General features: G+C 41.7%; 1 protein-coding gene across 1 annotated transcript in view; it reads right to left on the bottom strand.

The window, feature by feature from the left end:
- Positions 1-1,996: 1,996 nt before the first annotated feature.
- The window catches only part of vwa5b1 (von Willebrand factor A domain containing 5B1), a 52,957-nt gene continuing 30,906 nt past the window's right edge, over positions 1,997-24,047 (bottom strand). The window contains exons 11-22 of the mRNA XM_056733469.1: positions 22,510-22,624; positions 21,439-21,624; positions 21,162-21,363; positions 20,908-21,092; positions 18,768-18,978; positions 14,182-14,472; positions 13,969-14,106; positions 8,990-9,121; positions 8,323-8,388; positions 7,299-7,368; positions 5,377-5,494; positions 1,997-4,680 (exon numbers count right to left, since the gene is read on the bottom strand). Coding sequence (XP_056589447.1) covers positions 4,000-4,680; positions 5,377-5,494; positions 7,299-7,368; positions 8,323-8,388; positions 8,990-9,121; positions 13,969-14,106; positions 14,182-14,472; positions 18,768-18,978; positions 20,908-21,092; positions 21,162-21,363; positions 21,439-21,624; positions 22,510-22,624 — 2,395 coding nt within the window. The 3' untranslated portion in view covers positions 1,997-3,999. The remainder of the gene's footprint in view (positions 4,681-5,376; positions 5,495-7,298; positions 7,369-8,322; positions 8,389-8,989; positions 9,122-13,968; positions 14,107-14,181; positions 14,473-18,767; positions 18,979-20,907; positions 21,093-21,161; positions 21,364-21,438; positions 21,625-22,509; positions 22,625-24,047) is intronic.

Raw genomic sequence — 24,047 nt, 5'->3', positions numbered from 1 at the left:
AACTGTTGGCTGTAGTTCCTCATGTGTTGGGTAATACAACTGGGACTATCAGCACTAACATTCCTGTGCCCCACTTTAACAGATCAGAGGTTCATAGATCACATCAATGTTTGATGACTGCAGCATTCTGGACTGTAAACTGAAAGGAACAATTTATCCAAAAATGGAAATTCTGTCTTCACTTACTCACCCAAAAGTTATTCCAAAGAAGTGTCTTTTTTTCTTCTGGAAACAAACAGAGATACATTAATAAATACCTTGATGGCTGGATTCAATAAAATGGAAATAATTAAAAAACTCACCTTAAAGGGACAGTTCCCCCAAAAATAAACGTTTTGTCATCATTTATTCACCCTAGTGTCATTCCAATATTACTCTCAAAAGAAGATATTTTAAGAAATGTCTCAGAAGTTTTGTGCTCATACAATGAAAGTCAACAAGACGACAAAGTTTTTGGTTTTAAACGTTCTTCAAAACATTAGAATTTTCAATGTTTCTGATTAATCAGATGATCTTTGCTATGTTAATTGCTCTACTGTACATTCTTATGTCAACAGTCTGACAAATCTGAAACAAAGTTAATTCCTTAATGAATACAATGCAAATAATTACATTCTTTCTAAGCAATTTTCGCTTGTTTTATAGCACAAATATCTTAATATTCTAGATACATTTTCTTGATCTGGGGTAGGTTTCACGAACAACGACATAACTCGCTGGTCACCATAGGATGCATCGTTCGGGAAATTAACGATGTAGTTACGGCTGTTTCCTGAAACCGTAGTAACTCTGTCGGAGATCAATTGTTTGAACCAAGTTGGTTCAGCAATCTAGTTGATGACGCCACACAGCTGGAGGAGTAAGGGGCTGTCCGCCGAGGCATTTACGCCTTCGACCGACGTGTTTTTTCAATTGTTTTCAACGGAAACTGAGTATGGGGTGAGGAAAATAAACTTAGTTTAGCATATTTAGTTTATAATTTAGTTATACCTTTTTCTTAAGTACCTTTACGTTTATTTTTCTATTTTTTTGCTGATAGAAACATAGCTTTTTTAAAGCTTGGCGTTTCCGTTGAAAACAATTGAAAAATAATTCTTAGTAAGAAAATAATTTTAGCTTTGTAATAGTTTTTTTTTCAAATGTCAAATCTATCAACATAAATGACAGAAACAACGAAATAAGTCCCCATGATTCTGGATGGATGTGTTAGTGTGTGATCTTACCAGGCAAAGGGGTTTTAGATCCAAACCAATACTGAACACCATCTCTCTCTCTCTCTCTCTCTCTCTCTCTCTCTCTTCGTCAGAAGTGAGCTGTTATAGTCCTCTCAGAAAATTGTGCTTAAAGCCAATATACCCGATTGTCTGATGAGAGGAAACTGATCTGATTAAAGCCTGAAATATGTAGCAAACACCGCAGGACAAAGATTATAAGAGGATTTCAAAAGCGCCAAAGACACAATATTTCATTGTTTTGAGTTACACAAATGTTTAGACAGCTAATTGCAGTGCAATTCCTATAAACAGGCGGCTGACTGACAAACACGTCAAGCTATTTACAGTGACATGCTACGGCGCATTACTCGAAGAGAAGGAGCGCTTGCAATAGAAACGAGGCCGAATTTGAATGAAAAAGCGGCTTTTCTGTGATTTCAAAAGTGGGGTGCAACATCTACTGGCTGGAGAGAGTACTGCGTTTGGATTTTGTTAAAAATGGGTAAAATGCTTCATTGTAATGTGCGAAGAAACTACAGAATGTCGTCAGAAGGGCTAGCCTGTCATGTAATGTGGGATAAAGGTGCGTTCACACTGAAGGGCAATTGAAGCAGTGTTGGGCAAACCAGTAGCCTACAGTTGGCTTCGTTTCTGCTCAATTCCTGCCATTCACAAAGCTGTGCATTTTTCCAGAGACAAATGGACACCGTGTTTCTTTCAGCAATACATTTTATTACATGCATTTACACAGTCCTGCACTGCATTAGCATGAACGCACAACGGGTTTGACACTTAAGTACACAGTACAATTGATCTCAAAACGAAACACAATGAAAAGCTGCCACCTTCACAAGCAAATGTGAGAGGTTTATTAAGAAGAAAACCTCAAAATGAAATCAGAGAAATTAGTCTTTCCACAAAGCATTTGCTCATGCAACAGTTACTCCAAAAGTCAATGTTCTCAATAGCAATACCTGAGAAATAAAATATACAATAATAATATGTGTGGGATAATAAGAAATATCTGTGGTCTCTTTCATGTTACTTTTTTAAACGGATGTATTAGATATATTTATAGCTACCGATTTCTTAATTTTTATATATTTATGTGCATTGAACAAATTGACATCAAGTAAGTACTGTAATAATACATACACGGCAATAAATAGAATAAGCAAAAATAACGAACGAGTCAGTTACAAACTGCAGTACCAGTATAACGTTCTTTTCAACAGTCCAGAGATTTCCGTAAAGTTAGGCACTTAATGCTGGACATCAGTGTTTGCATCAAAGGAAAGTTTCATTCCAGTGACGATTCGACATCTTTTTATGAGCGTAAAGGCAAACAAATGTACATTGCATGACGGTTACAATGTTACACGTGTCTTATAATGATGGTAAATCAAGTTACTGGATCTTCTGATAGCTTAAAAAGCCTGAGCTGCCAAATGCCACATACACATATAGAAGTCAACCACGTCTTCAATTAAAGAACAACACCTACTAAGGCTTCATTTGTTTTTGTTTTGGTACAAAATCTTACAAAGCAGCAACAAGACAGTTTCCTAAATGATATGCACAAAAATATATATTTTTGGAGACAATACGAACAATCTTTCTATTTGAGAGACAAAAATAGCAAAGACATGCAATTTTCTGGGTGCTAGGTCAGTACGATCTCTACTCAAAAACATAAACAATAATGCTGTGTTCACACCAAACGCGAAGCATCGCATTCTCAACTCAACTTAATTTATATAGCGCATTTTACAATTTTCATTGTTACAAACCAGCTGTACATGAGACACATTGAATACAAGAAAAACAACTAAAGGCATATACCTGTAAAAACAAGAAAAAGGTGAAAACAACAAAAGACAGCCATACAAATGCTCCACACACACAATATGCATACATACTTACACACATTGACGTAGACGCACACACACCAACACACTCGCACACACGCACAGTGAAACAATATGCAAACGGTGGCGAGGAACCCAAAACTCCAATCGAGAAAAAAAAACCTCAGGAGAACGCAGGCCTAACCAGGGGATTCCAGTTACCCTCTGGCACCCTAAGCTGCTGCCTCTGCACAAGCTCAACAGTGCTTGCACAACAAGGCTAAATAAAAAATAAATAAACTTACGAAACTTCATGCGTCCGGATGTGTAAAACAAATGAGCTCTCCGCGATAATTTCTCACTCGTTGAAATTTTTCAACTTGAGCGAAAGAAGTGTTTGAAGAGCATTCATGGCATTCACGCCCAATGCTGTTCTTTCACTTCCCCGGGCTCGAGTTTGCAACTATTGGTATCTCTGCATTGACTTTTTATGTAATTTAATTGCGCAAATAATTCAATTCGCGTTTGGTGTGAACACAGCATAACACTTTTAGTTTAATAGCGTGGCATTCTGACCGTTGCCACAAGTGGTGCTATAGCATCTCCACTATACTATTTTTTTCTGTACATTTCATTCATTTGAACTAAAACAGCAATATAATTCATTGCAAAGACATCTGAAGGTAACTCGATCTCCTTTGGTAAGTACCGAAGGGTGTTACATCCACTTTATGCAAGAACGTACGTTAAACATTTTCGACAGCACAGTTGCAATTTGTATCCGCATTTGCATACTTTCGCAATGCTTCTTACTGTACATGTAGATGACAAGGTGCAGTTTACACAAACTAAATTAAGGCACAGAAAATATACATAAACTTAAGTGAATAAAACAGATTTTTTTTAGCATAGTTTGAAGGAAGCTGTCAACCCAGAGCTTACACACTGTTCGGGTTATAACAGAGCATGTTAAGTTGCAGGTTCTCGTCCCAGTGTCTGAGAATAATGAACAGCTGATTGGCTCCAGCTTTAACCGATGCCAGGTCTCGGCCCTCTGGGATGATCTGTTCATCCAACCACATGCTGGCCTTAGCAGCGATAAGCTCCCATTCAATAAAGTAACTTGCTGAACTGTGCTCCAGCCAGGCCAGAGCTACTGCAGTGGCCCACACCATCCCTTCGGGATCTTGCATGCTCCTTTGCAGGCCCCCCGGGGAACCAGACAGGGGCAGCTCTAAGATTTCTGACTCAGACCCTCGGCCACTATCATAAAAAGAGTTAATGGGCGACAACGAGGCTTCGGTTGAAGAAAAACCACCTAGCAGCGGTGACCCACAACTCTCCGTGCGAGTGCTTCGAGACTGGAATGAGGATGAAGACGTGCGTGAAAGAGGCTCCTCGCATTCGGAGTTAAAGTCTGAGTCTTTTGGCGGGGGAGAGGAGCCTCTGTGGACTTCCAGGCTCTCGGAGCGCCGTGAGCTGGAGTGAGAGGGGTGGGTCAGGCTAATTCTGTGGCTGGCGAATGGAGATGTCCACTTAAGCTTGTCCATGGGCACGTTGATGGCTTCACACAAGGCATCGTCTAGCATAAACGCACCACAGGACATCTGCAACGTAACCTGGAAGAGACAATAGAGAGCATTTGCAAAGTCAAAACCTGTTTATGACTCATTCTTATGGGGAACACAAAAAAAAGATATTGTGAGAAGTCTCTCAGTGCTTTTGTGTCTATGCTGTGGAGGTCAATGCTGTTTGATTATCAACATTCTTCAAAATACCTTTTTTTGTGTTCTGCAAAAGAAAAGAGTCAAACATTTTCATGATTGGCTACGATTTTCATGATTTACATGATGAAAAAAAATGTTGTGGGGTGAACTATTCCTTTGAGATCTAAAACAGTAAGCTAAAACTAAATGAATCAACGTTGACTACATTATTCAAACAAAAAAGTGCACCTATAATGAAACTGATGTCAATATATTAGCATAAAAATTAATATCTTAATCTATTCAGACAATCGAACGAAGATTTGCAAGATATTTTAACACAAGAAGTCCCATGACTGCATAAATGCATGAAAACAGCATTTCATTTTAACACACATAGGAGTCATGAGATGTTGATCTACTATGTCATGAGATCTATAACACGTGACACATAAAGACGTCTGCAGTTGCTTGCTTGAAATATCGATCAGTTATTTAAAGGTTGTGTGACAAGTGGTTGCAATACACTCCATGACGTCATTACAAGCAGCATTATGTGTGTTTTATTGCTAAAACTCTAGAAGCAGAAAATGGAAATGGAAGGGATACCAGAGGGATGTAGTCCCTGTTGTCATTTTCGCTTTCTCCCATGGTTTTGATCTGGGATCGGCTCATGAAGCCTCTGGCAGCTTTGGTCAGGAGTCGCGTCCTGGTCAGACTCAGCTTACTAGAGGAATAAAGCAACACCTTTTGTTCTAGTACCGTAACATCATTATATGCCAGGCACGTGTAATGCGTTTTTCTTAGTGAAATCGACCTTATTCATATCCATTCATTTGCATTGCGAGAGCACAGCCCCTCACGTTCTGATCATTACTTAAAATGAAGTGACAGCGTGAGGGAAAACAGTGAAAGTGAAGGAAGGAAGGCTTTATTTTCATCTGTAGTCTGGTTGAGCTGACCGTCAAAGTAAACAGCATGTAAACAGCTTGAAAACATTCTTAAAGCGGACCTAACACAGGGTTTCTGCCAATCTCATATTAATCTTGAGTTCCTATAGAGTAGTTTGCATACTTCATATCTTCAAAGAGTATTTAGTTTGATCACATTTATAAAAGATAGATACAGCTTTACGATTGTTGCCGAAAACATACGGCGCGTGCGGGGGGAGGGGTAGGCTCAACCAAAGGATGTGCACACCCATGTCAACAAAACACAGACATCAGTTTCACTCATCGCATTGCCGTCCATTTAGCGCTGGGACGGCTCCATATATCAGTTTCAAACAATCACCAAATAAAAGCGTTATATCCACAGTTTATATAACATTCATCACGCAAATGCAGTGAACAAAGAAACACCTGAACTTCCCGAACAAATGCTCTCTCTCCTGCTTATAAGTGACTGCGCATGCTCCTTCTCCTGCTCTACTGTGGCCGCGCCGCATACTTTTCCGGGAGAATTGTCCAATAAGGGACTAAGAAAAGTTGTTAGAAAACAGTTTTATTTGTTCGAAAAAGAACTTTCCCAAACCTGTTCGATCGCTGGGGGGGGTGTATCGAGCACAGAAATACTACGTAATACTCCAAACTCGTTTTTTGACAAGTTGACCATGTTAAGCATGAGAAGACAGCACATTTGACAATTGTAAAGTATTAACGTTTAAAGTTTAAACCGCTTTAACAATTAAATATTTGGTTGTTATTTCATGACATTTCTTAAGCCTATGAAAACTTTTATAGACTCAACACAAAGTGACCCAAATGGAAATAGTGTCATCAGAATCGATACAATAATATCTAGAGTCAAGATTGGATTTGTGAATCTAAAATGTAAATCAATTCTGATGTTAAATAGAAATGTAAATCTGGCGTACTCTGCAGACGTTGAAAATTATTCATGCTTCTACAAACAGAGAAAAAAACTGTCTTTTCTGCTAAGCTCCTCTGAAACAAACAATATTCGATATGCGAAAAGTGCAAATTGGGAAACCATCAACATCACTAGTGCAAACACTTGAGCAAAATTAAAGCATTATGGCTGACATTTACATAGACCCGTTTACAGGGGATACCTCAACAAAAAGCAGAAATATAACTGCACAAACTAGAGCGGATAAACAAATGAACCCACAAGAGCCATGTATAAAGCCAAAGATTTTAAACAGTACTGACAATTTGCTCAAGAGCAGTTTTGCACTCCACATATAAAAATAATAGTAAAATGACTTCAGAGGCTTTGTGATTCTATTAGATTAAAATGGCTGAATACCCATGCACGTCTTTGTTACGGTCATACTGTCTGTCTAAACATCTCCTGTCTTTAATATTTTTAAAGAGCGTTGAGGTCTGTTCTCGCTCGTGTTGAACTCATTGCACGTGCCTGCAGTATAACAAAGTCAATCAAAATGCAAATTTGGTCCGTAACATGCAAACCTTTTGAATTATTCATTTGTCCTGTGAATTACAGCATTTGTAATTGCATAACTTGATTTGTGGATGCTGTTCGCAAGTCGTCGATAGCAAACCCACCTGGCTGAGAAAAGACTCTCCGTGGATCTCTGCGAGGTGTCAGAGGTCACCGATGTAGTCCGTTGAGAGGCTGAAAGAGAAGTTGGGTTGGAATGATCCAGTGTTTACACAAAACCACACTGTTACATTCCAAAGGGTTCTCTGCATATTTATTGTTCATATGTTCCTCAAGGTATTCCTCAACAAATCACTGAATTCAGCAGCTAAAATTAAAGGGACAGTTCACCCACAAATAACTCTTCATTTACTAACCCTCGAGCTGTTCCAAATCTGTGTTAATTTGTTCAGAGAAAGATATTTGGAAGAATACTTGGAACCAAACAGTTCTTGGCCACCATTGACTACCAAGTAGAAAAAATGTCAATGGTCAAACATGCCTTTGCTTTCCTACATTCTTTAAAATATCTTCATTTCACAAGTTCACCTGAGCAGAAAATGAAGATAGCAGGGGTAGTAAAAGTATGCGTGTTTGGCGTGCTGTCCGGGGAGCGGGTTCCCAACAGGGGCGAGTGCGCCAAGCTCAGAAACAGCCTAACCCGGAACTCACCCCCCGGAGTTCTGTTATCGACAAGAGCTCAAGTAGAGGAGCCGGGGAGGTGGTGGGATGTGTAATCCTTTAGAGATGGTTTCAGGTAAGAATCTTTGTCTACTTATGAGCCGGTCTTAATTATATGCTCTGGCTTCTCCCGAACTTTTTTAATGTATAGTCATCCATTAACATCATTTGTGTTCATCGGAACAAAAAACTTCTTGAGCAATTTTTCCTACTTTGGCAGTCAAGGGTGGCCAAGAACTGTTTGGTTACAAGCGTTCTTCCAAATATCTTTCTCTATGTGCATAAGAACAAAGAAATTTATACAGATTTGAGACAACTTGAGGGTGTTTGAATGATGACTGAATTTTCCTTTTTGAGTGAACTGCTCCTGCAAGTTCATATACTCGTGCTGTTGTGTTTGATACGCTTGGACAGTCGTAAAATCCAAACTGAGATAACCAACACATCCAGAATCCAAACATGATTTACCTTCAGTGACGCTACATTGGTCTCCACTGGAGGTTTTGCTAGGGTAATGAGCTCCATCCTCCAAACCTGTCGAACACAGAACAGTTTTAGGGGATAATCACATCAGAGATGAAGAGTTTGTTTGAGATGTGAAAAGCCTCTGGAAAGCAGTGTGTATTTATCATGTGGTCAACAGCCTAATGCACAGATGTTCAAGGGATAGTTGACCCAAAAATCGAAATTCTGTAATAATTTATTCATCCTCATGTCATTCAAAACCTGTTTCTGAAACTTTCTTTAGAAGATATTTTGAGAAATGTCTTTGTGGATTTTTCTCCATACAATGCAAGCCAATAAGGTCTAGTGTTGTATAAACAATCTTCTAAATAGCTTTTGTGTTCTGCAGAAGAAAGAATATCATACAGTTTTTTTAAACTACCGATGGAATCTAATTATTTCTGAAGGTAAAGCAAACAAACACTTTCTATTTTTAGCATCTTTATCTAATAAGTTGTTACCTGGTTATAGAGATAAACAGCTGCCTTACAGAAATACTTATGCGGAAGAAACAAGCGCTTCATTGTGAAATGTAGGTCGTTTTGAATCTGAACCAAGACTCCATGTCCGTTTATGAAATATGGATTAATATCTTTGAACACATAACTATCGCAATGTTATGTAGTCTTACTGCAGGGTAATGCTACAGCCTCTTGCTTGGGTAAACCGCCCGACTGTGATCGACCCAGACCCACAGAGTAACCACGGTTCTTCCTGCTCCCACAGCAAGAACTGCAATGTGACCTGCGTTTATGATCCTCCCCTGGAGACAAACAAACTAGGGCTGTCGCAATATACTAGTATTGACAATAATTGTGGTATTAAAAACCAAGATTACTGATATCTCACTCTAATCCCTACACTTACATTTTAAGTGTGATTTGTTTGCAAAAAAAGGAGAATGCACAAAATGAACTAAAGATGAATTTGGCTTATAGCATTTTGCTTCGTATCTTGATATTTGTACCAACAGGCATTCTCCTGGTCGTGATAACCGTGAAGGGAAACATATGATATCGTGAAGCCCTAAAACAAACACTTGATAATCTATAATCATTATCTTATTCTGTGTTTAAACCTAAAACGACTCTCACATCTGTTCTGTAGAACATCACTTGGAACAAAAGATCCGTCAAAACTGCATGGGTAATACTGTATTTACACTACAGTCAAAAGTTTAGGGTCACTTAGTCTCTTTGCTTGACCTCTCAATCATATGGCGTCTGGGGCGGCCAAAGAAAGCTAAAGTTTTCTATCCATCCATCTTCTTCCGCTTCATCCTGGGCCGGGTCGCGGGGGCAGCAGTCTAAGCAGGGATACCCAGACTTCCCTCTCCCTGGACACTTCCTCCAGCTCTTCCGGGGGGACACCAAGGCGTTCCCAGGCCAGCCGGGAGTCCCTCCATCATGTCCTAGGTCTTCCCCGGGGTCTCCTACCGGTGGGACATGCCCGGAACACCTTCCCGGGAAGGCTCTACTCTGAGCTCCTCCCGAGTTACCGAGCTTCTCACCCTATCTCTAAGAGATCGCCCAGCCACCCTACGGAGAAAGCTCATTTCGGCCGCCTGTATCCGGGATCTTGTCCTTTCGGTCATGACCCACAGATCATGACCATAGATGAGAGTAGGAACGTAGATTGACAGGTAAATCGAGAGCTTCGCCTTGCGGCTCAGCTCCTTCTTCACAGCGACCGTATTACTGCAGAAACTGCACCGATCCGTCTGTCAATCTCCCGTTCCATCCTTCCCTCACTTGTGGACAAGTCCCCCAGATACTTGAACTCCTCCACTTGAGGCAGGAACGCTCAACCAACCCTTTTCCGACTGAGGGTCGCGAATCCCATACTCCCAGAGCACCCTCCACAAGATGCCGCGAGGGACACAGCCGAATGCCTTCTCCAAATCCAGAAACACATGTGGATTGGTTGGGCAAACTCCCATGAACCCTCCAGCACCCTGGAGAGGGTATATAGCTGGTCCAGTGTTCCACGACCGGGACGAAAACCACACTGTTCCTCCTGAATTCTCTTCTCCAGTACCCTGGCATAGACTTTCCCGGGGAGGCTAAGAAGTGTGAACCCCGATAGTTGGAGCACACCCTCCGGTCCCCCTTCTTAAAAAGAGGGACCACCACCCGGTCTGCCAGTCCAAAGGCTCTGTCCTCGACCGCCACGCGGTGCTTCAGAGGCGTTTCAGCAAAGACAGCCCCACAACATCCAGAGACTTGAGGTACTCTGGGCGGATCTCATCCACCCCAGTTTCTTGACTACCTCAGGTGACTTTAGCCCGGGTGATGGACGAGTCCTCCTCTGAGCCCTCAGCCTCTGCTTCCTCAATGGAAGATGTGACGGCGGGATTGAGGAGATCCCCAAAGTATTCCTACCACCGCCCGATGATATCCCTGGTCGAGGTCAACAGCTGTCCCCCTCCACTGAAAACAGCGTTGGTAGGGCACTGCTTCCCCCTCCTGAGGCGCCGGACGGTTTGCCAGAATCTCTTCGAGGCCGACCGATAGTCCTTCTCCATGGCCTCACCGAACTCCTCCATGGCCCGTGTTTTTTCCTCCCCAACCACCCGGGCTGCAGTCCGCTTGACCTGTCGGTACCCGTCAGCTGCCTCGGGAGTCCCACAAGCTAGCCAGGCCAATAGTACTCTTTCTTCAGCTTGACGGCATCCCTTACTTCCGGTGTCCACCACCGGATTCGGGGATTGCCGCCTCGACAGGCACCGGAGACCTTACTGCCACAGCTCAGAGTGGCCGCGTTGACAATGGAGGTGGAGAACATGGTCCACTCGGACTCAAAATCTCCAGACTCCCTCGGGATCTGGTGGAAGCTCTGCCGAAGGTGGAAGTTGAAGATCTCTCTGACAGAGGATTCGGCCTAAACGTTCCAAACAGACCCTCACAGTACGTTTGGGTCTGCCGAATCTGTCCAGCTTCCTCCCCCCCATCGGACCCAACTCACCACCAGGTGGTGATCAGTTGACAGCTCCGCCCCTCTCTTCACCCGAGTGTCCAAGACATACGGCCGGAGGTCAGATGAAACAACCACAAAGTCGATCCTCGACCTCCGGCCTAGGGAGTCCTGGTGCCATGTGCACTGATAGACACCCTTATGCTTGAACGTGGTGTTTGTTATGGACAAACTGTAACTAGCACAGAAGTCCAATAACAGAACACCACTCGGGTTCAGATCAGGGGGGCCGTTCCTCCCAATCACGCCCCTCCAGGTGTCACTGTCGCTGCCCAGGTGGGTCCCCAGTCGGAGCACTTTCCAGCACCCCTCACAGAGTCTCCAAGAAGCTAAAGTTTTCGTTTCGCTAAATTAACGTCATACGCCACAACTCGTTTAAGTAACGCTGTGAGTTGATCAACATTAAGTTAACGTCACACGTCACTCAAAATGCAAATTTATTAGCTAATATACATAGCCCTTCCTCTTCTGGGTTTGCGCACTCTACGGCAAGTCGGAGGCCTGTGTCATCTCAAATCCATAACCAGTCTAATTTTATGGAAAAACTAAAAAATTAAAGAAAAACCGCTGAAAATAAAATAATATAACTAATGCAGTATGTAATATGTCAAATTAAGTCAAGTCATCATTAAAGATACCGTAGTTCACCCCCAAAACGAAATTTCTGTCATCATTTACCAATGGTCCCCATTGACTTATTGTATGAAGAAAAGTCAATGTGGACGAACGGTTTTCTATTACTAACTTGGTTTCAAATATCTTCTTTTGTGTTTATATGGTTAACACATTATACAGTCATACAGGTTTGAAAAGTCAAGAGGGAAAGTAAATGATTACGGAACTCTGACTATGCTTATGCGATTCTCCAAATATCACATTGCTAGTCTAGAGGTTTGCTCGATTGGCTTGCAACCGCATGACTTGTCTTTGACTGGTTCGAATCCCGCTTCGACCAGTTGCAGAATTTTACATAGTTGTTCTTGTTATGTTTATCTGTGTCACAGGAATTGTTTATTTATATTTCAGCATTTCATTCGTGGTTGCTAAATTGCTACCGACACGGTCTAGACAGCCTCGCAAACAGCCTTTCAATAATCACCTTCATTTATATTGTTTCATATGCTTTGTCGAGTAAAATGAATCATATCTAAATGCTCGGCTGAAAGTCAGTTCCACATTCGATATAGCGTCAATCTCTTCACGGAGGAAAAGGGCAATATGTAGATAATGTGAGTGCACCATGCCCGCGTGGTAATAAAATTTAAGTGGGCAGGTGACGTGCGTTAAGGTGATTATTGAAAGGCTTTTGGCGAGGCTGTCTGGACGGTGTCAGGAGCTTGTTGTGGGAAAAAGAGCTCTTATTCCTGACTTTCTTCATATATTAACCACAAATTAAATGCTGAAATATAAATAAACAATCCCTGTGACACAGATAAACATAAAAAGACCAACAATGTATAATCTGCAATTGGTCGAAGAGGGACTCGAACCAGTCAAAGATACGATATGCGGTTGCAAGCCAACCGAGCTAACCTCTAGACTAGCAATGAGATACTTTAAATATCGCATAAGCAGAAGTCTGTAATCATTTACCCACCCTCTTGACTTTTCAAACCTGTAGGACTGTATAATGTGTAAACCGTATGAACATAAAAGAAGATATTTGAAAGAAATGTATTAACAGTAAACCGTTCGTCCACATTGACTTTTTCTTCATACAATAGAAGTCCATGGGGACCATTGGTAAATGATGACAGAAATTTCATTTTGGGGTGAACTACGGTACCTTTAATCTACTTTAATCTAATTTTACTTGACTTAATTTGACATATTACATACTGCATTAGTTATATGATTTTCTTTTCAGGGGGTTTTCTTTCATTTATTTCCATTTTTAGTTTTCCACAAAATTAAGCTCATTATGGATTTGAGATGACACGAGCCTCCGACTTGACGTAGACCGTGCAAACCCAGAAGAGGAGGGGCTATGTATATTAGCTAAAAAATTAGCATTTCATGTGACGTGTGACGTTAACTTAACGTCGATCGGCGCACGGCGTTACGTAAACACGTGGCGGCGTATGACATTAATTTAGCACCAGGCGGCACTTATTTAACTTAGTTAAGAAATCAGCGTTTTTATATTAATACGGCGATCCAAAGCACGTGAATTGTGATACTGTTGGCTTTCGAAAAGTATTAAGGTCCGAGACTAAGGGTCACTTGACTTAACGTTTTCTTAACATCGGAATACATTCCGTCTAAATTAAAAGTGGCAGAAAATTCATTTTTTACAAAGCACTGTGAACAAAATGTGGATGCCTCTCAGGGTTAAAGAAGTTGGCTGATAAAAGGCTTTTAAGATTTTAGACAAAGGCTGACTATGTTGAAAAGGGTAAAACATAACCATTTTATTTATTATATATTATCACAATTCCAATAGTTAAATTTTTTGTTATTTCCAAGTTTAAAGTTTACTTTTTTCCAAAAATGTGGAAAAATATAAAGAAAGGATGAGGAAGTGACCCTAAACTGTTAAATATTACTACAATATTTTCATTATGACATATGACATTAGAGAACACATTTTTTTATAGAGATGATTGAGATTTAATAAATAAATATATAAAAGATTACCATGGTGGCTGTAGTCGACACCGGTGGGTAAATATTCATTGCTGTCAAGATCGATGGGTACAAACGCTGTGTATTTGCTCAAGATGTTGCAGGCTTTACTAGTGTGAATGGCATAAAGCTGGTACCTTCTGCCAGAACCTAAGAGAAAATATAAAGAACTTAAATCTGATGTTAACAGCACTTAGGATGAAACACTCCACTCAAGTTTCTTACCATGCTCAATCTCACATTCTTTATCCGCCATGTGTTCAAAGTCTTGAATAATAGAACGTCCTGCCAGATGATGGAAGGTTTCGTTCCACAGGTCTTCGTGAACCTTCTCCTCACGTTCTCGGCCTTTGAGGTACGGCTGAATGTCAAAGGTCACCTCCCATTTCACAGGTTTTCCACACAGCAGTCCTGACACGACTGCTTTGCAGTCTCCCTTCCCTCGAGCAGCTTTAAATTCTGGAGCTTGAGGATCCTGCGGCGTTTCGACTTCGCAAAGCTGATGCGTGTAGTCCTCTGTTCCCAAAAAACATGCAGGAGATAAACATGTTGTTTTGACCAATAACATCACAACAAAATCAAACTAGCCATAGACCACCAGCTGGTGACCAACTACCAGTAACAAGCAAGCTCATGTAAAACCGGTTCAAAGCACCTAGGAACAAAAGCTGATCAAAATAGGTCTGATTTTAGTATTTTGGGAAAAATCAACATGCAGCAAACCCGCTCCGCAACGCGCCTGCCACGCAGCCTATATCCTATAAAGAACTCACAGCAAGATCATTCAAAATAGAACATACGGTTTATTTAATTCAAACAAACACAACAGCAAATTCTGGGTGGATCTGGGCATGCCCTAGACTCGTGGTGTGAGTGGTATCGGAGCAGAACCGGAGCGAGACAGAGCCTTTGGATAAAAACCCGCTCCGTGCTCGGACTATTTTTCGCACACTCCGCTGCACTCATATGCTCTGATATTACTGTTATTTTATTTCAATAAAGTAATAGTTTGTCACAGTTAAATTAAAAAAGTATAGTTATATAGTTCAGAGTTGCCGGAGCTGCACAAGAAAATCCAAACCTGATCCCACTGGAATTCATAACTATTTTATGAGGTGGCTTATTCATATAAATTTGTACGCTGTGAATCGTAAAAAGTTATTAGAAAAAAACAATACTGAAGTCCCAACCATAACCCCACCCCAACCCGAACGTCACTGGGGCGAAAGCGAGTCATACAAAATTGCAAAAAATGAAATCCTACGAATTAGCCAAAATAAGCCACGTCGTAAAATAGTTAAGTTTTTGCTGTGAGATTGTGTTGGCAAAACCAGTCTGACGGGTAGTCAAAACTAGCCCAATGACCTTACCGCAAACACTAAGCAAAATATGCCTATTGCAAACCCTAAAAAAAAATACTATTTTGAATTTTATATTGGACTTTTTTATTATTTACTAGCAACAGCCCTGGGGAGACAGGTCAACCTGTAAAACAATCTAAATGGTTTATTATTGGTAGAATATAAATCATCAGAATATTTTTATTTTACTTAAAAAATGATAATTAAACATAATAATTAATACAATTACACTTCAGATAATTCTAAAAGAATAATATCTCTATAATATGTCAAAACTGTACATATTATACGTAAATCCACACTTAAAAACAACTAGCGGTAACAGATTAAAAGTTGTCCTGATGTATGGTGTATGGCACCCATATACTTTATCACAGTGTTGAAGTCTCGACACTGGTTCTTGAACTCAGTCTCGAGACCCTATTTTAATGGTCTTGGTCTTGTAATGGACTTGTGTGCATTTTGACTCGGTCTTGACTCGTACTCAAACATGTTCGGAATTGGATTATTGCCCGAGTCCACTCGAGTCGCATCTGAAATATTAAATAAATTGAATGATGTCCCTTTATGGGCTAAAATTTAAAGTTGTTTCTATGGCTTTTCAAGGCGTCTCCTGGTTGTCTCATATTGATATCTATTGAAGTGTTTATAAAACACTATAACACGACCTGAACAAATCAATTTAACAGAAGTCAAGGATCAAGAGCCCAACTAAAGCAAACACTCATCACAATAATCGTAATTATCATTATTTTAATGGGTGCTTTGCTATCTTATTGCATTCAAATCATTTAACTTAGAGTCTCATTTAATTTATTTCCATGTGAAAGTAGTCTGATAAACTCCAGATTTAAACTAGGTTCCCTCTATATCGGTCTCTCGACGTTGTGTCGAGAACGACAGATGGGGTTCGCCCTTTAGAACCAATCAACTCTGACTACCATAGAAAAGGCCAATGAAATTTGCCGAATGAAATTTGCATGCCGGTCTCCGCCCCCGGATGTCCGGTATAAAAGGTGCAGCATTCATTTACCTTTTGTTCTTCAGAGCCTTAGCTCATGACTACGAACCCTTGCGAGATCTGTTGTGTACACAGAGGGACCTGGTGCTCCGGCATCTAGATCGATTGGGACTTCAGGTCAACCGAGAAAAGAGCAAACTCTCCCCAGGGGGATGAGCATCCTCTTTCTCGGTATGGAACTAAACTCTGTCACCATGATGGCGCAGCTGTCCGCAGCACGCGCCCAGTCGGTGTTGAACTGCCTGGAACACTTCAGGCAGTCGGCGGTCCCCCTGAAACAATTTCAGAGGCTCCTTGGACACATGGCGTTCTCCGCGGGGGTAAAACCCCTTGGATTGATGCACATTAGACCACTTCAACACTGGCTACAGAGTCGAGTTCCGAGGACAGTGTGGCACACCGGCAGCAGGCGCATGGTGATGACGCGCGGCTGCCGACGCACCCTAACCCATTGGTCTTCCATGACCTTACTCTGGGCGGGGTTCCCCTCGGGCAGGTTACGAGGCACGTCGTGGTGACGATGGACGCCTCGCTGCAGGGGTGGGGCGAAGTGTGCAACGGGCACGCAGTAGCGGGGCGCTGGATGGGCCCCCGTCTGTGCTGGCATATCAATTGCCTAGAGTTGTGGGCTGTGCTGCTTGCGCTGAGAAGGCTATGGCCTCTAGTGCAGGGCCAGCACGTGCTGGTCCGCCTGGACAGCACGACAGCCGTAGCGCACATCGCCAGGGTGGCGTACCCTCACGGCAGCTAACACGACTTGCCCGACGCCTCCTCCTGTGGAGTCAGCAGGTGATCCGCTACCTTCAGGCCACACACATCCCAGGCGAACTGAACCAGACAGCCGACGCACTCTCTCGTCAGTATATGCCTTGCGGAGAGTGGCGACTCCACCCCGGTTTAGCTCATTTGGGTGCTGTTCGGACAGGCACAGATAGACCTCTTTGCCTGCGGCGACACCACCCATTGTCTGCTTTGGTACTCCCTGACAGAGGCCCCCCTCGGCGCACAGCTGACCGCGGGACGGGCGGAAGCACACCTTCCCCCTGCCCAGGAGCCTCCTTGCACAGACACTGTGCAAGGTCAGGGAAGAGGAGCACCAAGTGTTATTGGTTACACTGCACTGGTCTAACCACACTTGGCTTCAGAGTTTATGTTCTGGACAGCGACTCCCCCTGAACCATTCCCCTGACAGAGGACCTGCACTCTCAGGGGAAGGACACGTTCTGGCATCCCAGATCAGACCTCTGGAACACTCATGTCTGGTCTCTAGACGGGACGAGAAGATCCTGAGATGGCTACTCCGCCTCTACGGCAGAGACCATCACACAGGCTAGGGTCCCATCTACTAGGCGGTTACACGCCTCTAGACTGCGCCTCTTCTCGTCCTGGTGTCTCTCTCAACGAGAAAGACACACTGAGATGCTCGATCACGATTGTGTTGTCCTTCTTACTACATTGGAGACTAACATCTCCGCTCCGGCCAGAAGCGCCTCTCTAGCAGACATCCGTAGAGCTGTGGGTTGGACTACGCCCAAACTCTTTCGCAAGGGTTAACAACCTTTGCGTAAACCCGGTGTCAGCCCACGTCCGGCTGGGCGACATGTAGGACTGGCATCCGGGGGGGCGTATGCCTGCGAAGGCACCTTCCCACCCTCCAAGAGGTTGGGTCAGTGTGCAATCTACCTTTCTTCTTACCCAAACACATGGTTAAGAAACTGGTACCTCACCAACCTTCCTTCTTTCCCAAACACTGGTTAAGAACAGGCATTCTTATGCCACAAACACGTAAACCTCCATCAGGGAACTGAGGTTACATACGTAACCAAGACGTTTAACATTGCATTAAGGTCCCATGTACGTCAATATCAGACGTTCAGAAAACGTCATGAAGGCCAATGAAGGGACCTCTTTTCAACATCAAAAGATACAGAAAAGACATCTTTTGGGCATATCTTTAGTCAGAGGGAAGTCATGATTGTAATAAAATTACCTTTACAACACTTACTATGTGGCCTTTTTTTAACCTCAATGAATAATATTTTTAAACTAATATCAGTCTTAATAAATAAAACACAGTGTACATGTCATTTAATGCACTCTATGTGTTCAGTGCCAGTTTTATTGTTTCCACCAAACATTTAACATATTCTTGAAGATTTCTTTAGGTCTTGTCTCAGACCTCATGTCCTAAGATTTGGACTTGACTCGGATTCGACCCTATCTGGACTCGGTCTTATGTTCTAGAGTATGATAAAGCAGTTTTGTGGTCGAGACCAGCTCATTCGAGTCGGTCTCATGTGCAGGAGCTCTGTGCGTGAGTTGGTCACGCCCACTTATTTATATACCGTGGTAAATATTAGAGGTATAAAACATTGTTAAAAACAAACTTGTATTATATTAGACATCAGATATCTGACTCTATATCTGACCTGCATCACCAATGCTGCCTAGAGATGGACTGTCTGTTGAAGATCTGGATCCGTCCTCCACAGCATTATGCAGGGTTGGCCCCTGCGCAGAGGGGCCAGACGGGACCTGATCTGTCTTGGATTCTCCCGGGAGCCCCTCCTGTTGTGGAAGTTTGTGACAAGGTACAGGTCGGGCTCTTGAGGATGTTGCACACAGGCTGGCCAACTGAGGCTGGTGGAGAAAATGGCAACAGAGCGTGAGTCTGTTCTTATCTTTTTATGCTCTGCTGCGCTAAAAAGAAAACGCTGGCAACGTAAAATTACATCATTTAGGCAGGAGAAGCCACTGCCCACCTGACTGACTTTCTTTCTTCTGCCGAACACAATAGAAGATATTTTGAAGAAAGTTCATAATATAACAACAATCGACTTCCGTTGTACGGACACAGAGCCACAGATACATTTTTTTATATTTTGTTTTGTGTTCCAATTAAAAAAAAAATATTTGGGTGAACTATCCATAACATAACTCAGTCTGAATTAAATATATATATATATGTCAATATCAAGAATACATGTTACCATTATAATTTCCAAAATGTAAACAGCAAATCTAATTTATTCATCACGTAGAGGGCGTTTAGGAACACAATGATTCTTTAAGACATTGTTAGCATTCTAGGTCTGTCATCACTTGAGTTTAATGACAACTTGAAGAGTTAATAATACCCATTAAACTCATTATTATGTGCATTGAGGAGAAATCAAGGGCAATTGTTATTGAGCTACCCTCAGCTAGTCTGTGATATTTCACACTGCGTTATTTAAAACATTTCTATTGCCGATTGTTTGCAGTGATGAGTCAAGAAGAGTATAGATATCCTTGCCTCTTTCAGAAGGAATGACACTTGAAATGACATCGTGACCATCAGGGGTTTTGTCACAGATGTCAAAACTAATTGCATCCCTTATGATAAATGCAAGTGGTCGGACGTTTGATATCAGTCTCTTGCCAGGGTGCTAATAAAGTGAAAGTACAGCTGGATTCATGCTGGATTCATCCTTTTCCGTGGTGGTCTTGATTGCATTTTCATTCATCTCTGTTTATTTCTGTGACCCATGTGACTGTTCAAAAATGGCACGTCTTTTCTGTGATAGGAAGCCGTCTCGTTTCTCCCCCAAGACTCTGATTTTGGCACGCATCACAAGTTACCATCCAATCCTTCCACCTCAAACTCATTTTTAGGTAAAGTATATCCATTCTGAGAATTCTTCCTGTCCTTCTACATCTAGGGATCTGTAATTCATATTTTGCTGAGTGTGCGAAGAGTGAGAAGATTGAATTATGGCCACAATGAGAAGATTCAGATATCATCATCTGCTCACCGAGCTCAGAAATGAGTTAAAATAACCCTTGTGAACAAACAGACGGGTCCATAGAGCTTTCAAGCACTCCTTACACATGATAGCAGATTCTTTAGCTAAAGCAGATGGAGTGGGATTACTTCAAATGAAAAAACAACAAAATGTTGTGTTTGCTGTTAAAAGTCCTAGTGAAATAAGAAACTACAATGACAATTTCTTTATGAAATATTGCAGCATTTATTGTAAATAGTTCATCGATGTGGGCCATTCTCTTTTTAAAATTCATGTGCCCTCATAATCTACAGTTAAAATCTAAAAAAGAACTTCCGTCCTGTAGTGACTATCCATCTTAAAGTCCCAGTGAAACAAAAAATGACAATTCAAATTTTTTCATGATATATTGCAGCGTTTATTGTCAGGTCCCGGGTCTGTTCACCTGTTTGTTTTGTTTTGTCTTTTATGTGATAGTGTTTGTCGAGCACATGGAGGGTATTTCGACAGCTCTCCATATGCTTGGAGTTTTTGTGTATACCCGCCCTCCTTGTTACCCTCATCGTGGCACACCTGAATTCACTCCCGCTCATCATACCACAGCGGTTTCCGCTTCCATTGTCTAATCTCTCTTTATTTAATCCCCTGGGTTCCCTTAGCCCTTGTCAGTCCATTAGTTTACTGACCCGTTGACTTCTAGTCATGAATCCTTCTAGTCTTGTTACTAAGTTCCTAGCACGAAGGATATGAAAGATTCCAATGTTTTGTATAATGTTACTCAAATGCACACACAACAGTTCCTCACCTGGTAGTCTATTTTCCATTGATCAGTCTGAGCGATGAGCTCCTGGACCTTCGCTCTTCTAAGAGGATTCTTGCCCACCGCCGAGCTGGGGTCGCTGGGAGTGTACACCTTCTTTGCGGGGTTGTAATTTACAATCTGATTGGTGCTGTATGCACGTCTTCTCGGGGAGGTGGCCATGTCACTTCCTGTGAAAAAAATAGTTATAACGTTTGTTAAAATGCTGCAATTACACCCCGTGCCGAGTTGTGCTGTACCCATGCCGTCTTGCTCCGTGGCGACCGGGCTGCTCTCAGACATGGTATCATGGAAACTGTCAAACAGTGAGGCGACCTGGTTCTCTCGGTGTGACCCCTGACTTTCAGACGAAACCTTTCCAGCATCCTCTTCTTGAGAGTGGTAGAACACAGAACTGGTCGACTCATTGGAATGCATCATGCTGTATCGCCTTCGCTTGTCCTGATACATAAAGGGGAAGCTTATAGTAGCGAATCATGAGTGTATCTGAATATAGTTAATTCTGAGTATACTCACAGATTTGGGGTTGGTGTGATATTTGGAGGTATCACAGACCACGCTGTATCCAATCAAGCGGTCACCGGGAAACAGACACGTCGCCCCCACTGGTGAAAGCAAAATTTCCTTTGTCTCTGGATACAGCCACTCGATAGAAATATCAGTCAATACTGATGTCATGGTTTTCTTCAGAGACTTTATCATCTGTCGGTCCAAAAACGCAATAAACTAAATTCTAAAAGAGATCAGTTCAGTCATTTACAAAACTTAATCAATAGTGAACCGTTAGTAAATGTGGTCTATATTTAGTAAATGAAAACATGTAGGAGAGACCGGGGCAAGTTGTCACAATGGCTGTATCAGAAAAAAAGAGGATCTCAAACAAAACTTACACAAATGCTTTCTTTCTCTTGTGAATGTTTGTTTCAAACATCTGATATAAAATCCTCTTCAATCAGAATATCGTTAATTCCCAGTACATTTCCAGTGTGTACTGCCTTACACACTGATAAGGAAATATAATATTTTGAACCTAAAGGTTGAGCTGTTTACATAAGAATAAGGATATTTCCTAATAAATGTCAGGTCAGAGCTAGTCATTGCACTCTTATTATGTTTTAAAGGTTACGGATTTATAATTTATTAATTCATCAGCCAAAACATGGATTTGATATTTTTGTACGTCACCTTTGACTGTTTAATTAGTTAATAAATGTGTTTCATAATTGTCATTTGCAAAAGACAGAATTATATGTTGTTAATGCCAATATGATGTAAACTAATGTAAATAAATGTGTGACAACTAGCCCCGGTCTTGCCTATCATGGTGTAACAAAAACAAAAAAATTTAGTAATTGATGGGGGAATAATTGATGACAGAGTTTTCATTTTTTGGGTGAAGTATCCCATTAATGTGCAAGCAGCTTTGACTTCTGTCCTAATTTATGTTTTTTGAGACAAAAGGAATTGTTAATTGCTAATTCATTCCAGAAGCCCACAATTTACATCTCTGTTATAATAGCTGTGTGGTGACATTCAAAATAACAGGCTGTTGCGGTGGAGGATAAACATGACACATGAAATGAGCACCTTGGGCTGCAGTCTTTCCCCTTCTGCCAGGAACTCAGCAGTTCCTCTGGAAACAGTAGACAGTCCTAACACCAGCCTTCTGCATGCGCCCTGACCGATGCCAAATGTGTAACACCTGCCATGGTACACAGTGAGAGAGAGTCAGACAGAGAGATACTTCACAGGTGCAATGAAACCTCAAAAACATCAGAAGCTCATCAAATTCAACAGGGTATTAGGAAACCCCACAGGAAAAGAAAATGACACATCTCTTTAATATCTTTTCTCCTAGGTACAAATGAGATTAAATGGCAAGCAAATTGAGACACCTACAGCGCTAGATTCAATACGTGAAGCAAAACAAAGAACTCAATCAATTCTCCAGCGCTTTAAAAAAAGTGTAAACTAACGCATTTTGAGCCGGTGACACTGCCAAACAATATCAGTTTAATTGAAGATTCACTCAAATGTATTGTCATATTAATTCTGAAACGGGCAAGCGGCGGTTGTGAGAAAGGCAAAGAGGAAATGGCAAATTTTCACCCACTAGCGAGCTGCCTCGCTCTTTACTTAAAAGCACAAAATTAACCCTCCCAAATGACTGACCTGAAAAGCTTGAGATATCACACGCCTCACAAATAGTTTTATTTAAATAGAATGACTTGACACATACAATAATTGACCCCAATAGGTAGATGCAACAATACAGGGTTTTTAGGAGGATCTATTGACAGAAATATAATGTACAAAACTATTTCTTCAGAGGTGTATAAAGACATAACATAATGAACAGTTATGTTTCTCATACCTTAGAATAATCTGTATATATCTACATAAAAGAGCGGCCCTACATACATTGAATTCGCCGCCATGAATTGTACAGAAGCCCTAGACAGACAAACCACTCTACAATGCGCGTTTCTTCTCCCTCTCCCCTGCGGTATAGTGGTGGAACGGGACGCGGATGATCCGTGATCAGCATCTCTATAAATATCTATGAGTATTTCCGCAAAAAGCCTTCGCCATAATACAGTGGGTCCTAAGGCGTCTCTGCTGGAAAGACTTTATAATATTAACGCACCTCCTTGCTGCTGCCTGACTTTTATGCTTCTTTTTATAGCGTACTTAAAACCCACAGACCTTTTATTTGATGTAATAAATAAGACATCGCTCTTACTACAGTCTTTCTAATGCCCGCATGATCTCTTGTCTGCGTCAACATGAGAACCACATCTTTTTGTACAATGGTGGCCACCGGCATGTTTTGACTGAGTGATTCGTTGCAAATCTATAACACAACGTTAGTGGCTGCTGTAAATGAAAGACTGCACCTTTAACTCAATATTTTGGGGGCTTTAAACTAAGGTAACTTTAATGCTGTTTGAGCCTTCCCTGCTGAAAACCATTGGAACCCTGCCCAAAACACAATCGAAAGTGTAGTGGTTTTAATGGGCATAATGGGAATTGTATTGGTTTTAATTACTATAATGGTGTCTACTGGTATGTGACGGATTGAATTGGTGGAGTGTTATCTGGCTATTGGAATAATGCCCAAAACA

The sequence above is a fragment of the Triplophysa dalaica genome, chromosome 20, assembly GCF_015846415.1.
Source record: "Triplophysa dalaica isolate WHDGS20190420 chromosome 20, ASM1584641v1, whole genome shotgun sequence".
NCBI lineage: Eukaryota > Metazoa > Chordata > Actinopteri > Cypriniformes > Nemacheilidae > Triplophysa > Triplophysa dalaica.
Note: the sequence above shows the minus strand (reverse complement) of the source record. Positions and strands in the feature narration are given on the sequence as shown.